This window comes from Lemur catta, chromosome 14, assembly GCF_020740605.2.
Source record: "Lemur catta isolate mLemCat1 chromosome 14, mLemCat1.pri, whole genome shotgun sequence".
Lineage (NCBI taxonomy): Eukaryota > Metazoa > Chordata > Mammalia > Primates > Lemuridae > Lemur > Lemur catta.
The window spans coordinates 49,599,392-49,624,431 of NC_059141.1; the positions used below are offsets into that span (position 1 = coordinate 49,599,392).

General features: G+C 40.5%; 2 protein-coding genes across 5 annotated transcripts in view; one reads left to right on the plus strand and one right to left on the minus strand.

The window, feature by feature from the left end:
* The window catches only part of PLA2G12B (phospholipase A2 group XIIB), an 18,200-nt gene extending 13,876 nt beyond the window's left edge, over nt 1-4,324 (plus strand). For 2 of the 3 annotated variants that reach the window (XM_045569187.1, XM_045569189.1), the window contains exons 3-4: nt 579-744; nt 3,772-4,324. In XM_045569187.1, coding sequence (XP_045425143.1) covers nt 579-744; nt 3,772-3,893 — 288 coding nt within the window. In that variant the 3' untranslated portion in view covers nt 3,894-4,324. The remainder of the gene's footprint in view (nt 1-578; nt 745-3,771) is intronic. The other variant, XM_045569188.1, reaches the window with a different exon arrangement.
* The window catches only part of OIT3 (oncoprotein induced transcript 3), a 25,277-nt gene continuing 3,886 nt past the window's right edge, over nt 3,650-25,040 (minus strand). The window contains exons 2-9 of one of the 2 annotated variants that reach the window (XM_045569186.1): nt 24,564-24,938; nt 23,744-23,851; nt 19,017-19,139; nt 15,379-15,501; nt 14,081-14,241; nt 12,049-12,464; nt 7,708-7,807; nt 3,650-3,862 (exon numbers count right to left, since the gene is read on the minus strand). In XM_045569186.1, the coding sequence (XP_045425142.1) occupies nt 3,845-3,862; nt 7,708-7,807; nt 12,049-12,464; nt 14,081-14,241; nt 15,379-15,501; nt 19,017-19,139; nt 23,744-23,851; nt 24,564-24,938 (1,424 nt within the window). In that variant the 3' untranslated portion in view covers nt 3,650-3,844. Of the gene's footprint in view, nt 3,863-5,536; nt 6,215-7,707; nt 7,808-12,048; nt 12,465-14,080; nt 14,242-15,378; nt 15,502-19,016; nt 19,140-23,743; nt 23,852-24,563; nt 24,939-25,040 lie in introns of those variants that run through there. The other variant, XM_045569185.1, reaches the window with a different exon arrangement.

Consider the following 25,040-nt stretch of genomic DNA (forward strand, 5'->3'; position numbering starts at 1 on the left):
GTGGTTTGGTTTGACCATAGTCCCCTTGTGGCCAGGAACTGTTGTGTTCTACACCCCACCCTCCTCCCCGACACACCCAGACACATACACACACCCTGAAAACAGTGCTGTGTGGGGTGCTGGTGATCTCTTGATGAACTGAGGCTGAATTTTTTTATACTTCTTAGCCTTGGAATCCTTTGCTCAAATAAAATTCACATGGAAATATTAACTTAAGTTTTAATTGAATTTGGAACTCCTGTAGCTCTGCCCTCTTGACTACCCTTCTGGTCTCTACTTTCTTTATTGTAGCAGCCTGCAAATTTGAAAATTACTAAAATCTAAAAAAAAAAAAAATTAGAAACAGACCAGAGTTACTAACACTAATAACTAAATAACAACTAAAGCTTAGCATCCTGTGACCCTCAGTCTGATGTATTATTCTACAGTCACTGATGTTTCTGAATTGATCTGAATATGCAACAGGAATTTGAGATTGGCTACTTATTACTAATAACTAGGTGGACAGGGTTGCCTAAGGTCTTAGCCTGAACGTGGCATTTTCTTCCCTTCCTTTTCCCCCCTTCACTCTTCCCCAGATGGACTTGGGCATTCCAGCAATGACCAAGTGCTGCAACCAGCTGGATGTCTGTTATGACACTTGTGGTGCCAACAAGTATCGCTGTGACGCGAAATTCCGATGGTGTCTCCACTCAATCTGCTCTGACCTTAAGCGGAGTCTGGGCTTTGTCTCCAACGTGGAAGGTAGGTATCTTAAGGGCACGTACTTGCAAGCAGGGAGTTTTGTTCCTGTTTTCACACAGAGCTGTAGCCAGAGCCCCTTTATTCAAAGAGCTCGTCAGAGCTCACTGGCCGTTCCTTATGGAACACTGTGACCAATGCAGGAAATGGGGGAGGAAGATTCTGGGCACTTTTCACTAAAGTTCTTGCTGTCCTGCCCATGAGAGGCTGGCATCACTCCCGATGGAAAGGACCACACCAACGCGTTCCCAGAGAAATAAAAATCTATCCTTGAAGACTGGGGAAAGAGTTGCCCAACTGGCTTGGGTCATCCATTCCACGGTTAAATAATTTTCCGTATCAGGAGTTATTCTGTATAGGACCACTTGGTTCAGCTTAAGCCCTTTTTTCTTATTTTGTTTTCAGTCACAGTAAGAATTCAAAAAACCTCTTCTGTTTTTTTTTGTGCAAAGGTCTGTATACACTTGATTATAATTATTTTAAACAACTGCTTTACTACCCAATTTTTAGCACGGCCTCTTTAATCTCATTTCCCTATTAATAATTTACCTTAGGAATAGTTTTTAATCTTTCAGCTTCTGAAGCCAGAGTATTATATCCTTGCATTAGCATTTTATATTTTTAGATGGTAAAAGTTAAAATTCAGTTTTATAAAAAACTGGCTCCTCGCCCCAGAGAGTATCAGCAGCAGAAAGACTCTTGGACCTTGTTCATAGGTCAATGTCTAGAGTGCCGTCCTGAAGCGCAGGCGTGAGGGCTTGACAGTGTGGCTGACTCACGGGGCCCTGTCAGAGGGGGCATCATTCTGTTCTGTTTCTACAAAGGGTGAAAAAGTACCTGGTGCTGATCGAGGGTCAGGTCAAGGTACTTCCTCCAAGCAATGCCATATTGATATTGCTCCTAAATATCTCTTTGATATCCCACTTGCCTGGTTACTGTAAATGAACCCAGTCTCTGTGCTCCACCCAATCTATCTCCCCATTGAGACCAGATGTATTTCTACAGAAGTTTTATATGAATCTGATCATCTCCACCCTCAGTTTAAATTACTCAATAGATTCCTCCTCCTTAAGGATGAAATCCAAAATCCGTAGTATGACATCCATGGCCCTTTCTGATTCAGCCCTAGCCTAGCTCTCTGGTGTCATCTTGGTAATTCCTGATTTCTCTCCAGACTCCTGCCATTCCAAATTTCTTGGGTTGATAGCCCATACCTTCCTGCCCCTGCAGTTCCCTCCGCTTGGAGCACCCTGATCATTCATTTTGTTGTTGTTGTTGAAACAGGCTTATTGAGCTACAATTCACGTACAATTCACCCATTTAAATCCTTTTAAAACATGTTCCCAGCTAAGCAATCAACCCCACTATCAACTTTAGAACATTTTCATCACTTCCAAAAGGAACTCCATAGCCATTAGCAGTCCCTCCCCGAACCTCCCCCTGCCAGCTCAAGGCAACCACTAATCTATTTTTTGCCTTTGTAGATTTGCCTATTCCAGACATTTCATATAAATGGAATCACACAATATGTGGTCCTCTGTGATTGATTTCTTTCACTTAGTGAGGTTTATCCATGTGGTAGAATGTATCAGTATCCTTTTTATTGTTGAATAATATTCCACTATATAGCTGTAACATATTTTCTTTATTCATCAATTGATGGATATTTGGGTTGTTTCTACCTTTTGGCTATTAAGAATAATGCTGCTATGAATGTTTAGGCACAATTTTTTGTGGGACACAGGTTTTTATTTCTTTTGGGTGTATAGGAAAGGAAATGCTAGGTTAAATGATAATTCTATGTTTAACTTTTTGAAGAACTGCCAAATTGTTTTCCAAAGTAGCTTTATCATTTTACATTCCCACCAGCAATTTATAAAGGCTCCAATTTCTCCACATCCTCACCAACATTTGTTATATCTGTCTTTTTGATTATAGACCCTGGTGCATGTGAAGTAGTATCTCATTGTGGTTTTGATTTGCATTTCCCTGACAGCTAATGATGTTGAGCATCTTTTTATGTACTTATTGGCCTTTACATATGTGCTTGGGAGAAATGTCTTTTCAGATCCTTTATCTTTTTAAATTGGGTTATTATTTATCTTTTTATTATTGAGTTGTAAGAGTTCTTTATAGTCTAGATGCAAGTCCTTTATCAGATATACGATTAGCAAATATTTTCTTCCATTTTTTGGTTGATTTTTCACTTTCTTGGTGGTACTATTTGTAGCACAAAAGTTTTAAATTTTGATTAAGTCCAATTTATTTTTTTGTCACTCATATTTTTGGTGTCATACGTAATAAGGCTTTGACTAATACAAGGTCTCAAAGATTTACTCATGTTTTCCTCTAAGAGTATAATTGCTTTAGTTCTTACATTTAGGTCTATGATCCATTTTGAGTTAATATTTGTGTATGGTGTAAGAAAGGAGTCCAGGTTCATTCTTTTCTATGTGGATGTCCAGTTGTTCTAGCACCATTTGTTGAAAACCCTGTTCTTTCCTACATTAAATTGTCTTCGCACCCTTGTCAAAAAATCAATTTACCATAAATGTAAGGACTTATTTCTAGAGTCTCAGTTCTATTCTATTGATTTATGCCAGTACCATACTGTCTTGATTACTGTCATTTGGTAGTAAATTTTGAAGTCAGAATTCTTCTTTGTCAAGATTGTTTTAGATATTCTGAACCCTTTACATTTCCATACGAATTTTAGGATCGGCTTGTCAATTGCTACAAGAAATGGCAGCTGGAATTTCAAAAGGGCTTTTGTTGAATATGTAGACCAATGAGAGGATATTGACATCTTAACCAAATTATGTTTACATGAATGGTTTTCCATTTAGTTAGGTCTTTAATTGGATGACCGCTTTTTTGAAAAAGCTTCTCTGAAACATATGCTCTTCCTTTTAATTCTGTATTTGGACTACTGTCTCTGCTTTCCTCTGGTATCATGTCATTCTTGGAAATACGTTGCCTCTTCAAAATTACTCAGTGTTAACCTTTATATTTCTTTTCATCTTTTTCAAGTAGCCTGTGATTCTCTGGCTGACACTGTGTTCAATACTGTATGGACCTTGGGCTGCCGACCCTTTATGAACAGTCAGCGAGCAGCTTGCATCTGTGCAGAAGAGGAGAAAGAAGAATTATGAGGAAAAGGTGATTCCTTCCTGGTTTTGAGTGACAGCACAGCTGTCAGTCTCAGAGATGGCAGTGTGACGGGTGTCTCATCTTTTCTTCCATCAGTTTGGATACCACAAAGCAGGTGAAAGGGAACACCGTTCTACAGCTGGAAAGGGAGTCCTATCCTTGGAGGAAAATTGAAGAAAGACACAGAGTGATTTGAAGGCTACCCTTCACTTTAACACTGGTCTCTCCAACCAAGACACGTTTGCCTGGAAATTCAGTTCTTAGCTTAAAGACTAAAATACAAGCAAACCCTGCAATTCCTGGACCTGACAATTATATTCATAAGTGACATTTTGGGGAATCCAACCATTTGGGAGGAATGACTTTCCTCTGGCCCATGTTTCAGTTGCCAGCCAGTAAGCATCTCACATTTAATAAAGTGTACTTTTTAGAACACTTGAAAAGAGATGAATGAATTCCATGATCACCATATGCTTCCATTTTACTTAGAAGAGACCAGAACCCAACCTGGTTAAGTTCCACTGATGACAACAATTATTCCCACTGGTGCTGAAGAGAGAAAAGCCGGTGGACAAGGTCAGAGGCTTACCTGATTAAGGCCAATGGAGGTGAAGGTTGGATGGAATTAAGTCTCTGAGATTCCATTTTTTCCCTCCAGTGACCAACCCCTGTTGGTATTCCCAGTAACTAAGTAGTGTTAGAGTCATGCTCAGATCTGAGACACACTCGGTGAGAGTTACCAGTGTCGATAGCTAGGAAAAGTCCCTCCCACCTGCAGGGAGTGAGAGACAAATGGCCATTCCCTAATTCGTGCTTCTCAACCCTGACTATGGCTTAGAATCACTTGAAGACCATTCAGAAGAAACCAATAAAGAATCTCTGTGGGGGTGATGCCTGCATACTGGTATTTTATAAATGCTTCTCAGGTGATTCTGATGCACAGCGAGGGCTGAAGGCCACTAATCCAGATCAGGAATTGGCCAACTAAGTCCTGGGGGCCAAACCCAGCCGAAAACCTGTTTCTGTGAAGGTTTATTGGAACACAGCCATGCTCACATTTGTTTACATACTGTCTACGGTTGCTCTTGCACCACAACAGCAGAGTTGAGTAGTTGTGACAAAGACTGTATGGCCCCGAGAGCCTGAAATGTTTACCACTTGGCCTTTTGCGGAAAAATTTGCTGACCTCTGATCTAAATAATTTTCTCCTTTCCCTACCTTTTGTTAATTTCACTGGTACTATTAAGAATTGTCAACTGTAGCAACTTTTAAAAAGAAAAAGAGGAAAGACTGTTTTTCTGATCTTATGTACAGCCATAAAATTAAGTGGCATATTAAGAAATTGAATTTAGCTGCAGATAAAATCTATCTTTGTTTATTATATTTATTTCAATAAAATTTATTAAGCACCTACAAAATAGAGTATGGTAAAATTTTATACTTTTTTCTATTGTCTTATTGTTCTGAAGACATAGAATACCAAATAACAGTGTATATGATACCAAACTTCAATTTTGTTACAGTTTAGTCATTGAAGCACTTATATACATGTCAATAAACTTATTCATATTTATTAAGTGAAAATATTTCACTTAAGGCAATATAAAAATATCGAAAGAAAATGTTATGCAAGAGAAAAACAAAATTTAATTTTTAATTACATACTGTTTTATTTATAAACTTCCCAATCTAGTCTGTATTTGAATTGAAATTTCAGGGTTTGTTTTTTACATATTTAAGGTATCACTGGGTATTTAAAGTCATAATTTCAGTAACTACTTTTTCTTAAGGTTTCTAGCTTGAAATATTATATCCAACTTCTGATTTTAGTGGTCCTATGACATCATGCACGAGGTATTTATGGTAGGAAAGAAATGAGGGAAAAGGGATAAGCTTCCTTCTGAGTGACAGCTTAGCTTTCACTTAGGAGGGTGAGACCCCACCCAGGCCACGTTGTTCAGCAGTGCTGTGACCTGTGCCGACCTGGTGGACCAGAATCAGAGTGAGTCGCTTCTGGGAGTTTGTCCAAACTCACAACGTGAAGTTTAAAGAGGTTAGGTGCTCCAGGAGGTTGGCTGATGTTCTCAGAGGACGTGGGGAGGAGCTCCAAAGAGGGGGGCCACTGGAAGCTGGCTAGAGTTGTTAGGATGACCTAGTCCTCCCAGTTGATGCTGATCGGGCCGCCAGTCAGCATCTGGCTCTGTAGACCAGCAGGGTCCTCTCCTACTGCCTCACGACGCATTCGCCGGTGGCAACCCTGGGCACAGCGGGAGCGCTCGTCCAGCATTCCACAGACGAGAACCCGGCAGTGCAGAAACACTTCCTGGAGAGATGATCGTGGTCATTAATAAAGACAGTGTTAACAGCTGTCGCTCATGGGGCACATACTAGGAGCCCGACATATGCTAAATGTTCCAAGGCATCATCTCATTTAATTTTAACAACACCACTCTGAGGTAGAGGTTACCATCCCCATTTTACAGATAAGGAAACTGAAGCTTAGGTTAATGAACTTGCCCAAATTCACACATTTAGTGATAATGTGGCAAAGTTGGAATTTGAGTCATGCAGGTGATTTAAAAATCCACATTCATAACTTTTGCGTTGTGCTGGAACAGAAGAGATCTTTGTGAAGCAACATCTAATAACCTTAACATCTTCATTCTTCACATCAAGGTTGGGGAATTACATTGGCTTCTATGCACTTGTGTTGGAAAGTAAGTTCTTCCTCCAAGCACCTTTCGATAAGTAACTGCCTAGAGCTCACTCTGCCTAGTTGAGGGAGATCAGGATTAGTGATCCTTAGCAGTTGTTCTGGAACAATGATATAGCTGGACAGGACAGGACACACTTAAAGGCAGTGTGGAAAGAATGAAAGAAAAACTTCCTTTTGTTCAAATGTTTGTTTTAGCAACTATAACAACAAAAACTTCCACCTTATCTCACTATAGCCTTTTCTCTATGGCCCTGTATAACCTCTATCCATGTGTATACATGTTTAAATGTAGTATATTTAATATGCATGTAAATTGTTATAATAATTTTTATGTCTGCTTTTCCCATATTTATCATTTTAATAACTGCTCAAAGCAGAACAGAGGCTATGGAAGTTGGAATCTGCAACGAGTGTGTAACAACTCACCTGCCAAAAACCAAAGGAAAAAAATTATACTGTAGCTCTTAGCCCTGTTTGTTTGGGGGCTTTTTCTCTTGCCCCCTAATAATAATGTTCTACAAACACTTTCAACACATCTTGTTTTTTGTTTTGTTTTTGACAAACTGTCGGAATTTGAATTTTTAGGTAAAAGAATATGATGATTTTATGATGATTACATTTTATCAGATATCTTTCCAGAAAGTATACCAATTTATACTGCTACTGTATACTTCTCCCTATAACCTTATAAGTGGTATAATTTATAATTTTTATAAATTTAATATGTATAGTCTTATAATTGTTTTAACTGGCATTTTAAGCACTATTTTCACTGAACATTTCACTATTTATCTTTTCTGTGAATTTCCTGTCCATATCCTTTGCCATGTGACCAACCACTGTACTGGCTTTTTCAACCATATCTGACCACAAAGATTTTAAATTATGATTTTATAGTATTTTCTTTGAACAGCAGTTATTTTATGGGAGGGGGCAGATAACTGTGACATGCATGAAGGTGTTAAGTAAATACAGTTTCTCTGTATTTTTCCTAGAGGTCACGCAGATCCTAACAGTGGGCTCTTAGAATGTCAACGCATTGGGATATCAAGAAGGAAGGCTCAGGTCCTGGAGTTACAGGGTAAAGATGTTCAGCTCACCTTGTGGTCTTTGCCCACAAACTTGAAGACAGGGACCTGGAAGTGCTTTGCTAGGTGATCCCGGGATGTGTACTGCTTTACCGAGTCATCTGAAACACAGCTGAAAGTAGGACAGATAGCACGTAAGACTTGATTGTTTTAACAGAGTGGGGAAACAATTCAGTCCAGTATGTTAGGCCCGGGGAGAGACAAACTGGGTGGAGGAGGCTGGGCTGCACTCAAGCTTTTTGAGAATGAAGGAAAAATAAAATTCCCTTCCTGTGAAGGCCTCTTCACACATAGCCCTACTCACTAGCAATGTCTGACTCTTCTACCACTCGCTGTACCCACAAACTGGGAACAAGGACTTCCTGTTAAGTTAACGTATTTAAGTATTATCAACAACAACATGTATTTCAAAGATACCTTTTGCTGGCAAGGCTGTCTTTTCATTTGTACTATACTGTAGGAGTTCTGCTTTCATGTACTTTATTATTGGCTTGAGAAGGCTTTTCTTTAATTAAATAAATATTTTTTGGACTCCTAATAGAAACTAACCACTGAAGGGGACACAAAAGGGAGCAAGCCAGGATTCGTGCATCAAAGTGCTACACAAATATCTAAGTTTCTTAGAGAAGAACTGTTTCTATTGGATAAAAGTCATTCACCTTCAAATTGTTTCCATTTCTCTTTCCCCAAATTTAATGCTAAATTGCAGTTTGATAGGGTTTTTGGGTTTTAATCTCATGTCTGATGCTTAAAGTGAAACTGCCAGGTTCACCTGAGGGGCAGCAGGGGCCCCAGGGCTCCTGATCCTGGACACTGAGCCTGGTTCTGGGTACTGATGAACCCCTTCTCCTTACAGGCCCAGCATCACCCTCAAGTCACCTTTCCCATTCTATATCCTAAAGGAACTTTTATTTTTCTGGACATAGTTGCCTTTTAATGGATACCTCATAGTTTCTGTCTGCTGGGCCAGGAGAAAAGTGGGGGTCAGATATAAAAGCCTGTGAAACTGGGTACTTGCTCCACGTGCTTACAGACCACTGTCTAGTTCATTGCTAACTGCTATTTCGGCGCTCTTGAAAAATCCAAAAACATTGTTTAAAAATAAGTCCTCTTGGCCGGGTGCAGTGGCTCACGCCTATAATCCTAGCACTCTGGGAGGCCGAGGCGGGTGGATCGCTCGAGGTCAGGAGTTTGAGACCAGCCTGAGCAAGAGCGAGACCCCGTCTCTACTAAAAATAGAAACAAATTAGCTGGCCAACTAAAATATATATAGAAAAAATTAGCCGGGCATGGTGGCGCATGCCTGTAGTCCCAGCTACTCGGGAGGCTGAGGCAGTAGGATTGCTTAAGTCCAGGAGTTTGAGGTTGCTGTGATCTAGGCTGACGCCAGGGCACTCACTTTAGCCAGGGCAACAAAGTGACACTCTGTCTCAAAAAAAAAAAAAAAAAAAAGTCCTCTTGACTTGTATGACTGCTAGTACCTTATTCCACCAAACTGAAGAGGATCTAAACATAATGTGGTTTCTGTTATTTCTCATATTTATTTACTCATTTTTATTTTCCTGAGGTAAAATTAATTTATACCATCTTCTGATTATATTCTATAATAAGTGTCTACTGCATACCTAATCTGTGCAAGACACTCTGCCGGGCACTGCAGAGGATATAAAGATGAATAATGTGGTTTCTGACGTCAGGAGTTTATAGCCCAATATCTATGATAATAGTAACACTTGATATAAAAATGGTACTTTTTATCTAACTGCCTCAGCATTGTCAATTTACCTTTATCTAAAACTACTTTTATCTTTCTTTAAAAGAGAAAACGAGGCAGAAGGAGTTATTACAAGGTAACACATTACAGAAGAGAAACCAGGACAAATGTTGGCTCTTGATTTGGTGTGATTCAGACAATGCTACTTCCAACAACTCCAAGTTCATGTGCTAAAAGTAAACGACGATGGTATAGGAGAATCCAAAATAATTGTTTATCAGAAAGTTGTTCAGTACTTGATTTTGGAATTCAATATGTTTCTTTTTCTGGATATTAGCTTTTGAATTATATTTTGCTTAGGCTAGTATTAAATTATTTTGCATTCTCAGAGCACATATCAACTAAAACTAGAAAGAAGTGAATTGGACACATTCAATAGCAGGGGACAATAAGCCTGATTTAAATTTAAGCTTAGGACAATGAAAAAAACAAAGAAATGAATCATCAAACAATTTATAAATATAAGTAAAGTGAGTTATGTTTATTTCAGGTTTGTGGACTGCCCTAAATTATTATTATAAAGACTTAATTAATAATTTACTTGGCAAATACTTAATGACGCTTACTATAGGTACTGAGGAAGAAGGAAAAGGAAGGAGGATTTCTAGTTCAGACGGAAAGGAATCAGGAAAGGCTTCACGGAGGAAGTCAACCCTGCTGAATTTTGAAAGATTAGTAAGAGTCAGACAGGGAAAAATGGTGGGGAAGGAGATTTCAGACAGAGGAGACAGCATGTGCAAAGTCAGAGGCTGTTTAGGAATGACAGTTTGGGAATTGTCAGTAATTCCCTTTGGCAGGAGCAGAAACGGGAGGAAACTGAGGTCAGAGGGTGAGGGCCCAGTTAGCCAAGCTGCACGTCAGATTATGTCCTATACACCATTCTCGCACAGTGCTATAGATGGCACTATTTGCCTGCTTACAAATTAGGGCCATACTGCCATGGTTTTCGAGTTCTAGTATATATATTTTTCTCTTTTGTAAGTGCTAAGGGCTGGCAAAATAAATAGTACAGCTTCTTAGAACTGTCTAAAATAAAACAGTCCACTGAGAGTCTGAATAACAAGTATATAAATAAATTTCACAAGCTTTATTGAGATTGCAGGTTACATGTTTTCCCAGTAAATGAGTTATAATTATATATACTTATTTTTGCAAAAAGTGAATATGAGGGTCAGGAGAAAACTTATGGGGTGAGAGAATTGTTCATTATCTTGATTATAACGATGGCTTCATGGGTATATACATCTGAACTTATCCAACTACACACTTTAAATATGCATAGTTATTGTATGTGAGTAGGACTCCATTAAAATTGTAAAACACAGGGCCAGGAGTTTAACCCCTTTATCTTTTTTACCTTTTATTTACCAACCAAGGGTCATAAAGATAAAAGGTTTTCAGCGGGGATGTGCAAGATCGTATTTTCCTTCCGAGAGGACTGCGGGAGGGGCGTCTGGGGACCCGGGATTTGAGCGGTGGGGCTTGGGAGGCTGCGGGAGGAGCTGCCCTGTTGTCCAGGTGAAAGACCACGAGGGCTGGAATTAAGACCACAGGAGTGAAACAGAGAGGACGGGGTTCGGGTATTACTATTTTTAGAAAAACCTTCCCAGTGATCCTCATGTGCACCAAGGGTTGAAAAATCACGGTGCAACAGATTGGTAGCAGCAGGTGAAGGTTGCCTGAGAGTCAAGGAGAAGCAAAAGCAAAACAGAAATTTCCAAGAGCCTACAGGCCGACCAGCAACGGGCAAGCCCCGAGGCACCCCTGAGCCACCGTACTGGCACACTTCCCCGTCCCACCTGAGCCTGTGTCCCACCTGACATTTAGCACGAGGAAGAAACTCATGAGATACCACTATGAGCTTCGGGTTTGAGTGTAATTTTCCCAGCGGAAACTGTTAGATTTCCACGGACACCTCAAGACACCTACAGATCTCGACCCAAGGATCCTTAGGAAACATCACAGAAATCGCTGCATAAAACAAGCACAAAAACAAACCACTACATTTTCCTTCTCGACCTACCAAGTATCTCTTCTCTTTCCTTCACTACCAGGCTTCTCCAAACAGGGCCCACGCGTGCTCCTCCCGCCGCCTCCTCCCCCCGCGCAGGCGCCGACCCAGGCCCCGCCCCCACGCACCCCGCCCTTCCGACCGTCAACAGGGGGATCCTCTGCCTCTCACCGCCAGCCCCGACCTTGCCCCTGAGTCCGATGCGCATTTCTGGCCGCCCACTGAACTTCTCTCCCTAGGTGTCCTGCAGGCATTTGGAATTTTAAATCATTCTATTCTTTTGAATGATCAGATTACATCTCTCTACCTCTAATCTGCTTTTCTACGTCTGTCTTTTCATCTTGGGTAATGCATCGAGTCAGCCACCCGAGCTGGACACTTTGGAGTCATTTTTGACTCCCCGCTCGCTCACCAGTTTTTACCTCCAAAATGTCAGTAAATGGTTCCTGAACTGCCGGCGCCGGCAGAGTGTGTGCAGGTTTGGGAAAAGCCTGAGTACGCCTGGGGACCCGGAGGCCGGGCGTGGACGGGGAATCGGATCGTGAAGCTGCTCCCACGGCAGAATTACCCGTCCCGGATGAGGTAGTACTTCAGGATCTCGTCCACCTTGGAGGTGGGGGTGGCGAAGCAGCTCTCCACCAAGCTCTCCAAGCCGCTCACGTGCACCAGGGGCTCGATGCCGAAGTAGAGGGAGTCGCGGAGCTTGAGGGTGGGCAAAGCTTCCCGGTAAGGCTCCTCAAACTCGTTGTCCTTGAAGATCTCCAGCGTGAACGGGAAGATCCCGTGATTTCGGCCCATGATTTCCAGCGGGGAGTTTCGAAGGTGGGGCACGTAGCCCTCGGAAATGGTGTACAGGCGTGGAAACTCGCAGGTCACCGGGATCAGCAGTTTGCTGGTTCGGATGATGACGTCCCCGCTGCTCCCCGGGGTCTGCTTGGGTAGACCTGTCACAAGGTTGCTGGCCACGATCTTGTCATTCACCACCTGAGCCAGGCCAGGGCAAGGAGAAGAAGGAGATTTTCAGGTTATTTCCCCCCTACCCCACCTTAACAGTTTCTGAATTTCTGCTCATATCAAAACACATTAGAGATTTGGTTGCCTAAAACTGAAGGTCTTGTTTTTGCTTTTGCTTTTTTTTCCATTGCCTTTCTCTTGGGAGCAAGACATCCTGGCTGTTAAGAATTTTACATACTACTTCTTTGTCAGCCCACGCATTCCTTTGGAGTTCTACTCATAAAACCTGATCTATGCAGAATCAGCATATTCAAAGCTCTGGTATTTTAGGAAAAAATGGCTTCCATATGTTATTTTTTTCAGGAGTCTGAGACTTGGTGATCCTGCAGCATGACCTTGTGCTGAACTCACCCGCACTCAGAACTTCAGCTGTGATATTTATGCAGATGATTTTCAGCTCTCTAGCGCCAGCTTCATCTGCTCTCCAGTGCACCAGAGGGCGATGCCAGCCTATTACGGGGCATTTCCATTTGATTACCCACAGACACAGTCAATGCAACTTGCCTAAAGTGGGGCCACCTGCTCCTTTAATAGCTGCCCCTTTTCTCATCCCAAGTCTAATTAGCTTTCTGATTTTCATTTAGCCAAATTTGTAAATAAATCTTCGTTTAACCAAGTGCTCGCACAGGCCTCTGCCCTGAGCTGCATGCAGGCCCTCTGCTCTCTCCACCGTGCACACTTCTGTCGGCGCTTTCTTCGCCACGGTCCCTGCTTTCCCCATTTCTGTCGGATGAAGCCCAGACCACTCACCCCAGCAGACAAGGCAGCCCTTTGGAAGCCGTTTGCCTCATCTGCTTTTCCAGTTTCAGTTTCCAACAGGAATTCCTCGCCAGTCAGCCTGTACTGCCCATTCATCTCAGCACAGCCCTGAACAGTCCCCTCTCTGAGACTTTGCTCACTTGTTTCCCTGTGAAAGGGCCTTTCTTCTCCTCTCTGCTTATGTAAACCACACACGCCACCTGGATCCAAGTCCCACTTTTCTTGACTGCTCCAGTGTTTGTCCCTTTACTGGGACCTGTCATCTGTCTCACTGTTCATGCCTTACTTATATTTTATGTGTCGTCATCTCAGTACTGTTGTGTAAGTTCCTAAAAGGCAGCATTTCATATATCCCTCAGACACTCCAGCCTGGGGCCGTGTGCAGACTTTGGGTGAAAGTATGAACCTTTTAACTCAACCTGGTTCAATACTTGAACTCACTCACTGTATCATAAATGAACCATCATCTATATTAGTTGCTTTCTTCAAATAAAATAAGTGGTCAGAGGGATGTAGTCTGCTTCCCGGTACTACCGGTGCTGATGCAATCAGGAAAATGTCTGTGCATACTGGAGAGATGGGGGCTATTCAGAGACAGAAATGACAGAATTATTCTTAACTCCCTATCCTCACAAATGCCAGGACCACAGCATGCTCAATGCTCCATAACATGTTTGTTAAATGAATGACATAAGATGTTTTGAGCTCAATTCTTTCATGTGTAAATATCTCATCTATGACACAAGCCACACCGCATACCTCTGTCAACTACCTCCCAAATAAATGGCTTTTGGTCATTCCCCAAGTGTCCTCCAGGAGGAACCTACATCGACCACTGTGCCGCACGTCTTGAGAGAGAAGAGGATGTTGACGTGGGTGCCATTGGACACCCCTCGGCAGGAAGTGTTGGTCAGGAAGAGCTCCAGGCCGCCAACCAGCTCCCTGGGGACGCTCACTTCAATGGTGTTCGACTTGCACAACACGGGGACTATGGTGAAAAGGGGCTACTGTTAGAACCAGGAAACCTGAATCAGGAGGAAGTCTAGGAGAAGTAATTTACCATCATGTAACCTGAGCTTTTTATTTTATTCTCAGGGAACTCGATGGGGCTCAAAACAAGCTAGAAAATTAAACCAGTATTCCTAACTCCCAAGACTGTGTCAAATAATATTCCTATATATATGGTTCCCTGAATTTGGAAAAACTGTGTTCAAGTTTCAATTCAGCAAACGTTTGTTTCAAAGTGTGGCTAGCATAACTCCATGAATTGAAACACTCAAAGGTTTAACTTTTAGCACAAACACAATTTATTGACAATACAGAAAAAGTACTGGGTATGATATAGGCTTGAACTACCTAACAATACTGCTTTGACTTTACCATTAATTACTGCCCCATAAAACAGAGGTAATAAAAACGGTGTTAGTGCACTTGGGGAAGGCTTCCAAATTGTCCTTGCATTGCCCAGTAAGCCATAAACTCTGACTGTAAACTCCATTTTAACTTCATATAAAAAAGATTTCCTTAGCATTCCCATGCTCACTTCTCCTACAAATACCCTAAAAGGTATTTTAGGGCAGAGCACTGTCAGAGTCCAATATGTCAGGACATATCATAACAATGGTATAGTGTAAAGAAATCAGAAGTAGGTGTTCATTAAATATTTGTTGGATTAATGAATTAATATTCTGGACATCAAGAACTAGATTTCCAGAAGATAGTTCTCAGAGGATTGTAAATGCTCATATTGTAAGTGTAGGAAGAAGAATCTGTTCCCTAGGGCTTTCAACTTAGTTTCACTTAGTTTCAACCCAGTTATCTTTCAGGAAGAGAAGAACTGCATCAGTGTCTTATACTTCCAAATTGAGTACTAGTCATACAACTAACCATAGAAATTAGAGAAAAATCAAAGGTAAACAGCAGAGCAAAGTTAGCTTTTTGGTAATCTTTTTAAAGAGCTCTTCTCTTTTGAATGGCTCCAGAGTGATGATTCAGGTATACACACTACTCAAAGAGCTGGTGTTTTAAAAGATGAGAACTATGACATGCTGGAGGGAGGAAAGCAAGGAGTTTCAGGGAAGGAAGAAGTCAGTCAGAGCAGAAGTGAAGCCCATCCATGTACTACCTTGGCAAGTGTGGTTATCCTCGGAAAGCACCAAGCCCCGGGGACATTCGCACTGGTATCCCTTCTCAGATCCAAGGCAAGAATGGCTGCAGCCACCATTGTTACTGTGGCATCCTTCAATGTCTGGCGTAGAAACCAACAGAAAAGGGAATTAGTTCGTAACCCTCTACCCAAGAATTCTGGCACTTTGCATCAGAAATTATGCTTAACTCATGACAGTATCCCTGGTGCCTGACCCCATGACTGAGACAGGTAGGCAAACCCACAAAAAATGTTTCCTAAATGTTACAGCTACAAAGAGCAGTCTTCCAACATCCATAGCCCAATTAAGCTGGGCAGGCATTTTGTAAAATGTCCTTCAATTTGAGTTTGTCTGATATTTTTCTTATGGCTAGACAGGGGTTATGAGTTTCTAGGAGTAAGATCCAAAAGTCATTTCTTAATTGCTATAACCTTTATTCCACCCAATTTGAAATTTTATAGAGCATTACTGATGTAAAAGGGACGGACAGAATATAAACTCAGCTGGATGGGCTGGATGGACCAGAGTTGTTATGGACTGGCTGAATCACACGGCCCTCTCCTCGAATCTGGGAACAAGAGCACTGGGGACAAAGGGTGTTGGGCTGACAGCACCCTATAAAAATGAGGCCTGGACAACATGATAAGAGCGTACATTCAACTGAACTCTTGGTGACATTCCTCTCATAAGGCAGTTTTTTAAAGATTGCTTTTTATAATGTTTTGCATTTTCAGAAAGCATACTCAGTCAAATGGACAAAAAGGAAAAAATATTCAGCTGGAAACTGAAGAAACTACCATGTGATTTCAAATTTAAAAGAGGAAAAATAATGACCTTTGTGAGACTTGGACATTATCAAACTCTAACCTGCTATACATTGTTATAAATAAACTTTTATTGGCACACAGCCATGCCTATTTGTTTACCTATTATCTATGGCTACTTTCTCACTACAAGGGCAGAACCAAGTAGTTTCTACTGATTCAATATGGTCCATAAAGCCTAAAATATTTACTATCTGGCCTTAGAGAAAAAGTTTGCTGATCCCTGCTTTAGGTTAAGATAATGGAAGGAAATGTTTTCAAATCATCTCAGATGCTCAGGGAAAGCTGTCAGCTGATTTCCAGTGATAGCTATAACTCTCAGTTCAATAATAGTTTTAAAAAGTTAGTTCTTAGGAACATCAGTAAATTAACTTGCGATGAATTAGTTTTTGTGAAATTTGTATAGAGAAAAAACTTATAATGAGTCAATCTTTGCAAAATTTAAAAGAGTAAATGTCACTTGTTTATAAATCTGTATATTTAAAAAGGATAAAAACACACCTCTGGGCTTTTGAAATAGCTGAAAAATAATATATAACACTGTGGAAGAAAGCATAAAAATATGCTATGAGATATTAAAGTCAACATTAATAGAATTTTTTTCTAAACTGAACTTCCTTAAGTCATTTTATTTCTCTGAGTCACAATTTCAATATTTATAAAATGAAGAGGTTGCACTAAATGTTCACTAGGAATATTTCCAGGTCTAAAAATGCAAAGTACAAAATAAACTGAAAGTCTAAATTATCCTAAAAGATTTAAGTGTGTCAGGAAGATATGCCAAAATGTTTAGAATGGCCATATCTGGCAAATGAGATTGTGGGTCATTTTAATTATCTTCCTTTTACTTCTCTGTATTTTCTTCTATACTGCTACAATAAAACAAAATAATAAAAATTACCTAAAATTAAAAAGAGCTGTTTATTTTTTAAAAAAAGAATATATAATTATCTAATAGCCTAGCTAAAGAAACATATATGTTTGGATTATCAATAAAACTTAAGGGTTATAAGTAGGAATATTAATCCTAAAGCGTAACTCATATAATTTTCATCTTCTGCTAAAATATTTTTTCAGTTATGGTTATTAGGTTTTAAGATTATATGAGAATTAACTATAATATTTCCAATAAAGTATTAATAAATAATTATAAATGGTCTTCAGAGAACATTTCATTAATATTCAAATATGCAAAGATTACTACATAAAGTAAGATTTAAGGGGGATTTAGGATACCACTCTTATTCAATAAAGTTTAAAATACATTTAGTCTTGTTATAAGGGACAGTAGTTTAGTATTGTGGTAAATGGTCCCTTAGTTAATAATGCAAAATTTGTTGCATGAAATAAATTGTGGGTACTAGCCATAATTTTTCCTTTTGGGGTAGTGTTTTATTATTTTGAATATAACTAGAATAAAGTGAGCTCTTACAAGCAGTACTATAGCTCTATTATTCCACAAACTCAATTATCCTAAGGAACAGATCATATGACCTCTGTAAATAATGATAAGTCATTTACCTGTCCAAATAATCTGCGAAGAGTGTAAGAATTCAGACTTATTAAAGGAGAAGTGATGAAATTTTAGTTGTGATAATTTGCAAGAGTAAATGTGCCTTAGAGAAAAGACATTATCTAAGTTTCATATAATAATGGTGGACAACGCCATTTCAATTATTTGATATACATTATGAATTCCTTTTTGTCATATAAAATGTACACGGCATCCCTGCTATTACAAATAGATCCTTTTATCTCCAAAAAATGTATTCATCTCCAATAAATACAAAGCATATGAGAAGGAGGGCAGAAAGGCTCCATGTAAACCAGTTTCCCAAATTTCCAAGATGGTAAGAATCACCTATGGAGCTTGTTAAAAACAGAAACTGTAAGGCTCCATCCTCGCCCCTCTGAAGCAGAGTCTGCAGGAGAGAGGCCCAGCAGGGGCTAGGCGTAAAAGCTCCCAGGCGATTGTCAGCAGCAGGGAAGCTTGAGAAACACTGCTATAACCAGGTGTTATGCTACCTGTCTATACACTAGTCCAGGTGTGCTCCTTAGACTGGCCTCATAGGTGTCACCTAGAAGTTATTTAGAAATGCAGGCTGGACGCGGTGGCTCACGCCTGTAATCCTAGCCCTCTGGGAGGCCGAGGTGGGTGGATCACTCAAGGTCAGGAGTTCAAGACCAGCCTGAGTGAGACTCTGTCTCTACTAAAAATAGAAACAAATTATCTGGCCAACTAAAAATATATATAGAAAAAAATGAGCCGGGCATGTTGGCGCGTGCCTGTAGTCCCAGCTACTCGGGAGGCTGAGGCAGGAGGATCGCTTGAGCCCAGGAGTTTGAGGTTGCTGTGAGCTAGGCTGACGCCACGGCACTCACTCTAGCCCGGGCAACACAGTGAGACTCTGTCTCAAAAAAAAAAAAAAAAAAAAAAAGAAATGCAATATCTTGACCTGATCCCAGACCTACTAAATCAGAATGTGCATTTTAACAAGATCCTAAGTGATTCCAGAGCACATTAAAGTTTGAGAATACCCTAGTTTTATTTCCCAAATAAAAATATGACTTTCTGCCTCTTGCCAAATCCCCTCCTGTTAAATTTTGGAGACAAAATCAACACTGAATTCCGTCCATAACAGGAGCATTCTCAATGATAACAAACCACTTTTGTTATTTCTTTACACAGCCAAACTCACACTCTAACACTAAGGCAGTTTCCTGAACATCAAAGAATAAGCCAATGGCTTCCTGTGGGTTCCCGAGTTGCGTCTCTTCTTACCCATACTCACCTTCACAAGTCTTCCCGTCACTTCTCAGCACACGGCCAACCCCACACTCACAGCGGTAGGAGTTTTTCAGGTTCACACAGATCTCACTGCAGCCGCCATTGTTTTGATCACATTCATTTTCATCTGTAGAAGAGAAACCACACCATTTCCATATTCCTGAGCAACTCTTACCTTTCCCCAAGTCCCTGAGCAGAATCTCTGCATCTTTTCAGGTCTTGTTGATTCTACAACCCAACTTCCCACTGTGATCTAAGCACTTCTATCAACCTGATCTCAACCAAGTTGTTTGTTCATCTGCCCTCTACTGAGGAGAAGGCACCTAGTTGCTTGCCAAAACCCTCCTCCTAAGGGCAAAACTTATAGGGAAATGAAGTCCCTTTTGTGTCCTGGATACACCTATTTATTTGTATTGGTGAATTTCACTTTCTGCAATGAGTTCCCGAAAAGTTGCTAAATAAATACAAACTTACAAGGTGCGTTGTGTTTTAAGTCATGAGAGGAGCTTACAGTACAGAATGAAATATCTTACAAAATATTTTATGAGGTAGTCTTCTGTCATAACAAACTACTACCCTCAAAAGCTATTTTTAAAACTGGAATATTCTCACACTGTACTTAAGCAATGATTGCTAACATTTTTAAGAATCTGATAAAAGATATGGACTCTTGCCATAAAAAATGCACAATTGTCAGGAAATGTCTACCCTCTTCCTTCTACAAACAAAGGGAAGACTGGGAGCTAAATTAGTCATGGGCCTCAGGAATAACAGACCTGGACACAGGACATAAAAGGGGTTTAAACCATGAGGTGACAAGAGGCATGACCTTGTCACACCCCACCCCAACCCTGAGAGGAGATAAACTTTACCTGAAACCCTGCTTAAGTCTAGGACCCCAGAAACTGTACCCCCTCAATGAGAGGAGGAGTGGAAGAACTTTCCCCAGCGGGCCAGGGAAGCAATAAGGAAACTCTCTGCCTGAGGCTCTAGGAGAGAGAAAAGCCTTAATAAACAATGGAAACCCCAAGCCAGGGCCCTGCCATGGATGCAGTACGGATTTATACTTTCCCATGTGGGGTGGGGATCTTGAGGCTGAGAAATTGATGTAAAATTTGGCCTGGACTGGTAAAGCTTCTGTGATGGCTGACAGAGCACTGAAAAGTGCTCTGTGGTAAAACTTCCTCACACCAGGTGTTATGGTCTGGAGAGCTGCCCTCTCCGAACCTCATGTTGAAATTTGACCTCAATGTGAGAGGTGGGGCCTAACGGGAGATGTTTGGGGTCATGGGGGTGGGTCTCTCCCGAATGGCTTAGTGCTGTTCCTTGGTAATGAGCGACTTCTCACTTTACTAGTTCCCACTTTACTAGCCTGGCACCTCCCCTTCTCCCTCTTGCTTCCTCTCTTGCCATGCGACCCCCTTCCACCACGAGGAGAAGCAGCCTGAGGCTTTCACCAGATGCCCAATCTTCCAGCCAGCATTTTCATGGGCCAAATAAACCTTTTTCCTTTATAAATTACCCAGCCTCGGCTATTCCTTTACAGCGACAATAAACAGACTGAGACACCAGGTGATAAGAGCCCCGCAGAAAAACAATTCCAACAGGAGACGGTTTGCCGTCTACACATGAGGAAGACACTGAGGTAGCCATGAGGAAATGATCCACTGTGAGAGAGCTGGCAAGATAACAAATGGGCATCTGAACTGGAGATAACAGAATAATCCAGAAAAATCCATAATACAAATATTTTAAGAATGACTAAAAAGATAAAAGATAGTAACCAAAAGAAGTATGTAAAAAGACAAGGCAGAATTGAAAACAAACGTATAGAATTTGTAGAAACGAAAAACAGAGTTGATAAGATGAGAATGTTAATTGGGGTCCCTTCTTTCCCTTCCCTCATTATACTGCCTGGAAAGTGGATGGTTAGAGACTAGCAGCCCTCCTGGACCTGGACGTGGTCACATTTGTGTTTGGGTTTCCTTGGAGGCCTCTGTTCCAAGCCTGGACTGCTTACCTTGGGACTGATATATTTTTTTTTTTATGTGAGGGAAAAATAAACTTCTACTTATTTAAGCCATTGTTATTTGAGGGTTTATTATTTATTACAGCCAATTTAGATACTCTATGCCCCAGCAGTTCCATCCTTATGGTACACCCTAGAGAAAATCTCACACACCGAGTAATGTATCATTTTTATGTTAATTTTAAGAACACATAAAACAATGCTATATTTTGTTATAGCTACATACATAAATAATAAAAGCATAAAAATAGGGACCAGAAGAACACATGCTAACTTCAAAATAGTGATCACCCATGGCAGGTGAAAGAAGAAAATGGAATGGAGTGTGATAGCTTTACTTGTATCTGTAAAATTTTATGTAAATTAAAAAAAAAAGAGGAAAGAAAATTTAACTATAGTTAAATCTGGGTACATGGGTGTCTGTTGTACTATTTTCTTGTACTCTGCTCTGCCTGAAAAAATTGTATAATTTTAAATAAATAATTAAAATTATGTTACATTTAAAAAAAAACTAAAGGAAAATTGACATGTTCACATAAACACAGAAGTCTGCTTACAATTTCAGAGGATTCATGATCTCCCTGAAGCCCACAGACCCCCCAGGTAGGAACTTGGGGCTTTGATAGACAAAGATGTCCAAGATAAATTAAGGAAAAGATGTGTATACTGTCTTAGTCTGTTTGTGTTGCTATAAATGAATACCTGAGACTGGATAATTTATAAAGAGGTTTATTTTGGCTCATGGTTCTGCAGACTGTATAAGAAGCCTGGTGCTACTGTCTACTTCTGGTAAGGCCCCCAAGAAGCTTCCAATTATGACAGAAGGCAAAGGGGGAGCAGGTGTGTTACATGGTGAGAGAGGGAGCAAGAGAGAGGAGGAGGTGCCAGGCCCTCTTTAACAAGCAGTTCTCACTTGAACTAACAGAGCGAGAACTCACTCATTACCTCAGCATGGCACCAAGCCATTCATGAGGGATCCACTCCTATGACCCAAACCTCCCACTAGGCCCCTCCACTAATAGGGGATCAAATTTCAGCATGAGATGTAGGGGACAAATACCCAAAGTATATCATATTGTTTGCTACCCTTAATGTAAAAAAAATGTCAATAAATAAACATGTACATTCACATTTTTGTATCTGCCCGAAGAAACCCCAGAAGCACACATGAGAAAATAATACAAGAGTTTCCTTGGATGGAGTTGGGGAAGGAGGAAATGGAGCAAATGGGCAACGGAGAGCTGGACAGCTTACTGTACACCTCTTCAAGCTGTTTAGTTTGGGAATCACTTAAATGTATTACCTATTCAAAAGTTACATTAAAACAAAAGCAAAGAAATGAACATACAACTCCTGGCTTAAAATGAAGCCAAATATTTTTCAACAGATACATGTGTGTGAAGTGTCGGGGGGAGATTATGGGAACCACTATCACCCTTACTCCAAGCCATTGAGCATTAAACCACATAGCCAAGATTGGCCGTGTGAGGCCCCTAACAGCCCTAGGATGGGGCCTGCACATGCTCCATAAGACGGTCAGTGGGGTTCACTTGGGAGATTGAAGAGCAAAAGCTTTTCTAAAATAAGAAGCCTTTTATATCCCCTTCACCCTAATCCCCCAGCCCATCCTGGCCATTAATATTTTTCTTGGAGAGATGAGAGTGGGACAATCCTCCTCTTTCTCTCTAGACTTGTTTTACATCTATTTGAGTCTGAATCCAAAAAGCTTCATAACATTAAAGAGAAAGAGAGATGATCTTCCATCTTGAGTTTTTCATCTCTGTTCTCTTCCAGTTATAGACAACAAAACATTACGTACAATTCAACAACTCTAGACTTCCTATAAACAATCTGACTTCCTTTCTTGATACTCAGAGCAACCAAAATTACATTAGTGAAGCTATAGGATATGTCCTTAGATAATTCCAGACCACTGTTGTCTAATAGAAATATTAAACAAGCCACATATTTAATTTCAAATTTGCTAGTAGTCACATTAAATTTAAAAAAAAAACTAGCAAAATTAATTTTAATAATGTTTTATTTAACCCACTTATATCTAAAATATTTTCATTTCTATATATAATCAATATTAAAATCATTGAGATCTTTTTCATTCTTTATTTGTATTAGTCTTCAAAATCTGGTGTGTGTTTTGAACATATTTTTAAATGAATTTATAGCACATCTCAATTCGGATGACAAATTTTCATCGTAAATACTAGATCTGTATAGTATTTAGAGTCATAAAATTTAATTTGTCATGAGATTAATTAAATCAAAAAAGAAAAAGTAAATGGATAGAGTTATAAAATTTAGTTAGTTACTTAAGTTGTCCCAGATATTTTCAGTTTTCCAATGACTGAATCAAATATCAGTTTTTAAATTAAAATTAAACAAAAATTTCAAGTGCTCCATAGCCACATGTGGCTAGTGGCTACTATAGCAGAGAACACAATTCTCTCTTTTTTTTTTAATTGGCTTTCACAGGGATGCTGTGAAGACACAATTCTTGACTGTCCCAAATCACAGTATAAATTTGGCTTGAGGCTTTACCCTGGGCATAAAATAAAAAGGCAACCATCATTCCAAGTGCTCAGAGACACAAACTGGGAAAATGATGGCACTGGGAGGCAGGAAGAGTTTTTGATTTGTCCCTTTGATCCGAATGGCCTGTTTCTACCTCATGATTAGTTTCTTACCAAAACAAGTCTGTCTGTCCGGGCCCAGCATAGTTCCAGGAGAGCACGTGCACTCGCTGGTTTCCAAGCAGCTGCCGTGGCAGTCCTCATCGCAGATGTCATAAAAATCTGTGGAAGAATAACAATTACCTTTCATGAGAGGAGAGGACAAGAAACACTCCCATGTAAAAACAAAAAAAATTTTTTTTTTTAGAGATGGGGTCTCGCTCTGTCGCCCAGGCTGGAGTGCAGTGGTGCAGTCATAGCTCACTGCAGCCTCGAACTCCTATGCTCAAGCAATCCTCCTGCCACAGCCTTTCAAGTAGTTGGGACAATAGTCATGCCATCACACCTGGCTGAGAAATTAATTTAAGAGTATTACTGATATCAAGTGGCTTCTTCCTATTATATATCATTTTTAAAAATCAATGGATTCTAAGCACAATGCTACCATATGAATGTCTGATTATCTCTCTCTCTACCTATTTATAGACATAGAAATCTTAACAAGGGGTCCTCTGTACTCAAAAAGGTTGGAAATCCACTGCTTAGATAACCTAAATGATCATTTCATTTTCTAATGTTTTGTTTGAATGGAATGAAGACAAAATAATAGAACTGATCAAAATCATGAGTACTTTCCCTTTCTATTTCTTCAGGAATTTTTCAGAAATTCTAAGAACAGATCTCAGAAATCACAATCTGGAGGTATCTTTGGGCCCAAATCAATGCTCAGACTCTGAGATAATACTGTCACATAACTGAATTTCCTATGGCACTTTTCTCTCTGAACCTACCTGTGGCCTTATCAGGGAGAAAAAAGCACAGGGAAGGCACTCACGGCCACAGTAGACGTGGAAGCAGACGCTGGGCTTGGTCAGACGATACACATAGTAGCCTCCAGGGCAAGCCTTGATCTCCACCGTGGTGTTCCAGAGGCAGCAGTTCCCATTGAAGCTGGCACAGGCCTGGCGTTGCACAATGCCGTCACCTTCTAGCGGGTGGCTGCCATTGAGCCAGACAGGCGCATGGGTTCCGCAGTGGTTTTCCGGTATGCAGAAGGTGGGCATGGCATCTCCCGCCATGCCTGTGAAGCGGTACCACTCCCCATCCACGTGGTTGTCACACAGAGGAGGACCTTGGGACTCATCAAATTGGTGGTCAGTGTTCCTCCAGGGCTCATTCAGACTGATGTAAGCAGAACAAGGATCTAGGGCTAGGAATGAAAATGACACCTCAGAAGCACCTACTGCTGTTTCAGACCACAGTGCCAACAGCCTGAGTCTGCCTTCTTGGTCTTGCATTTTGGCTTGAGTTC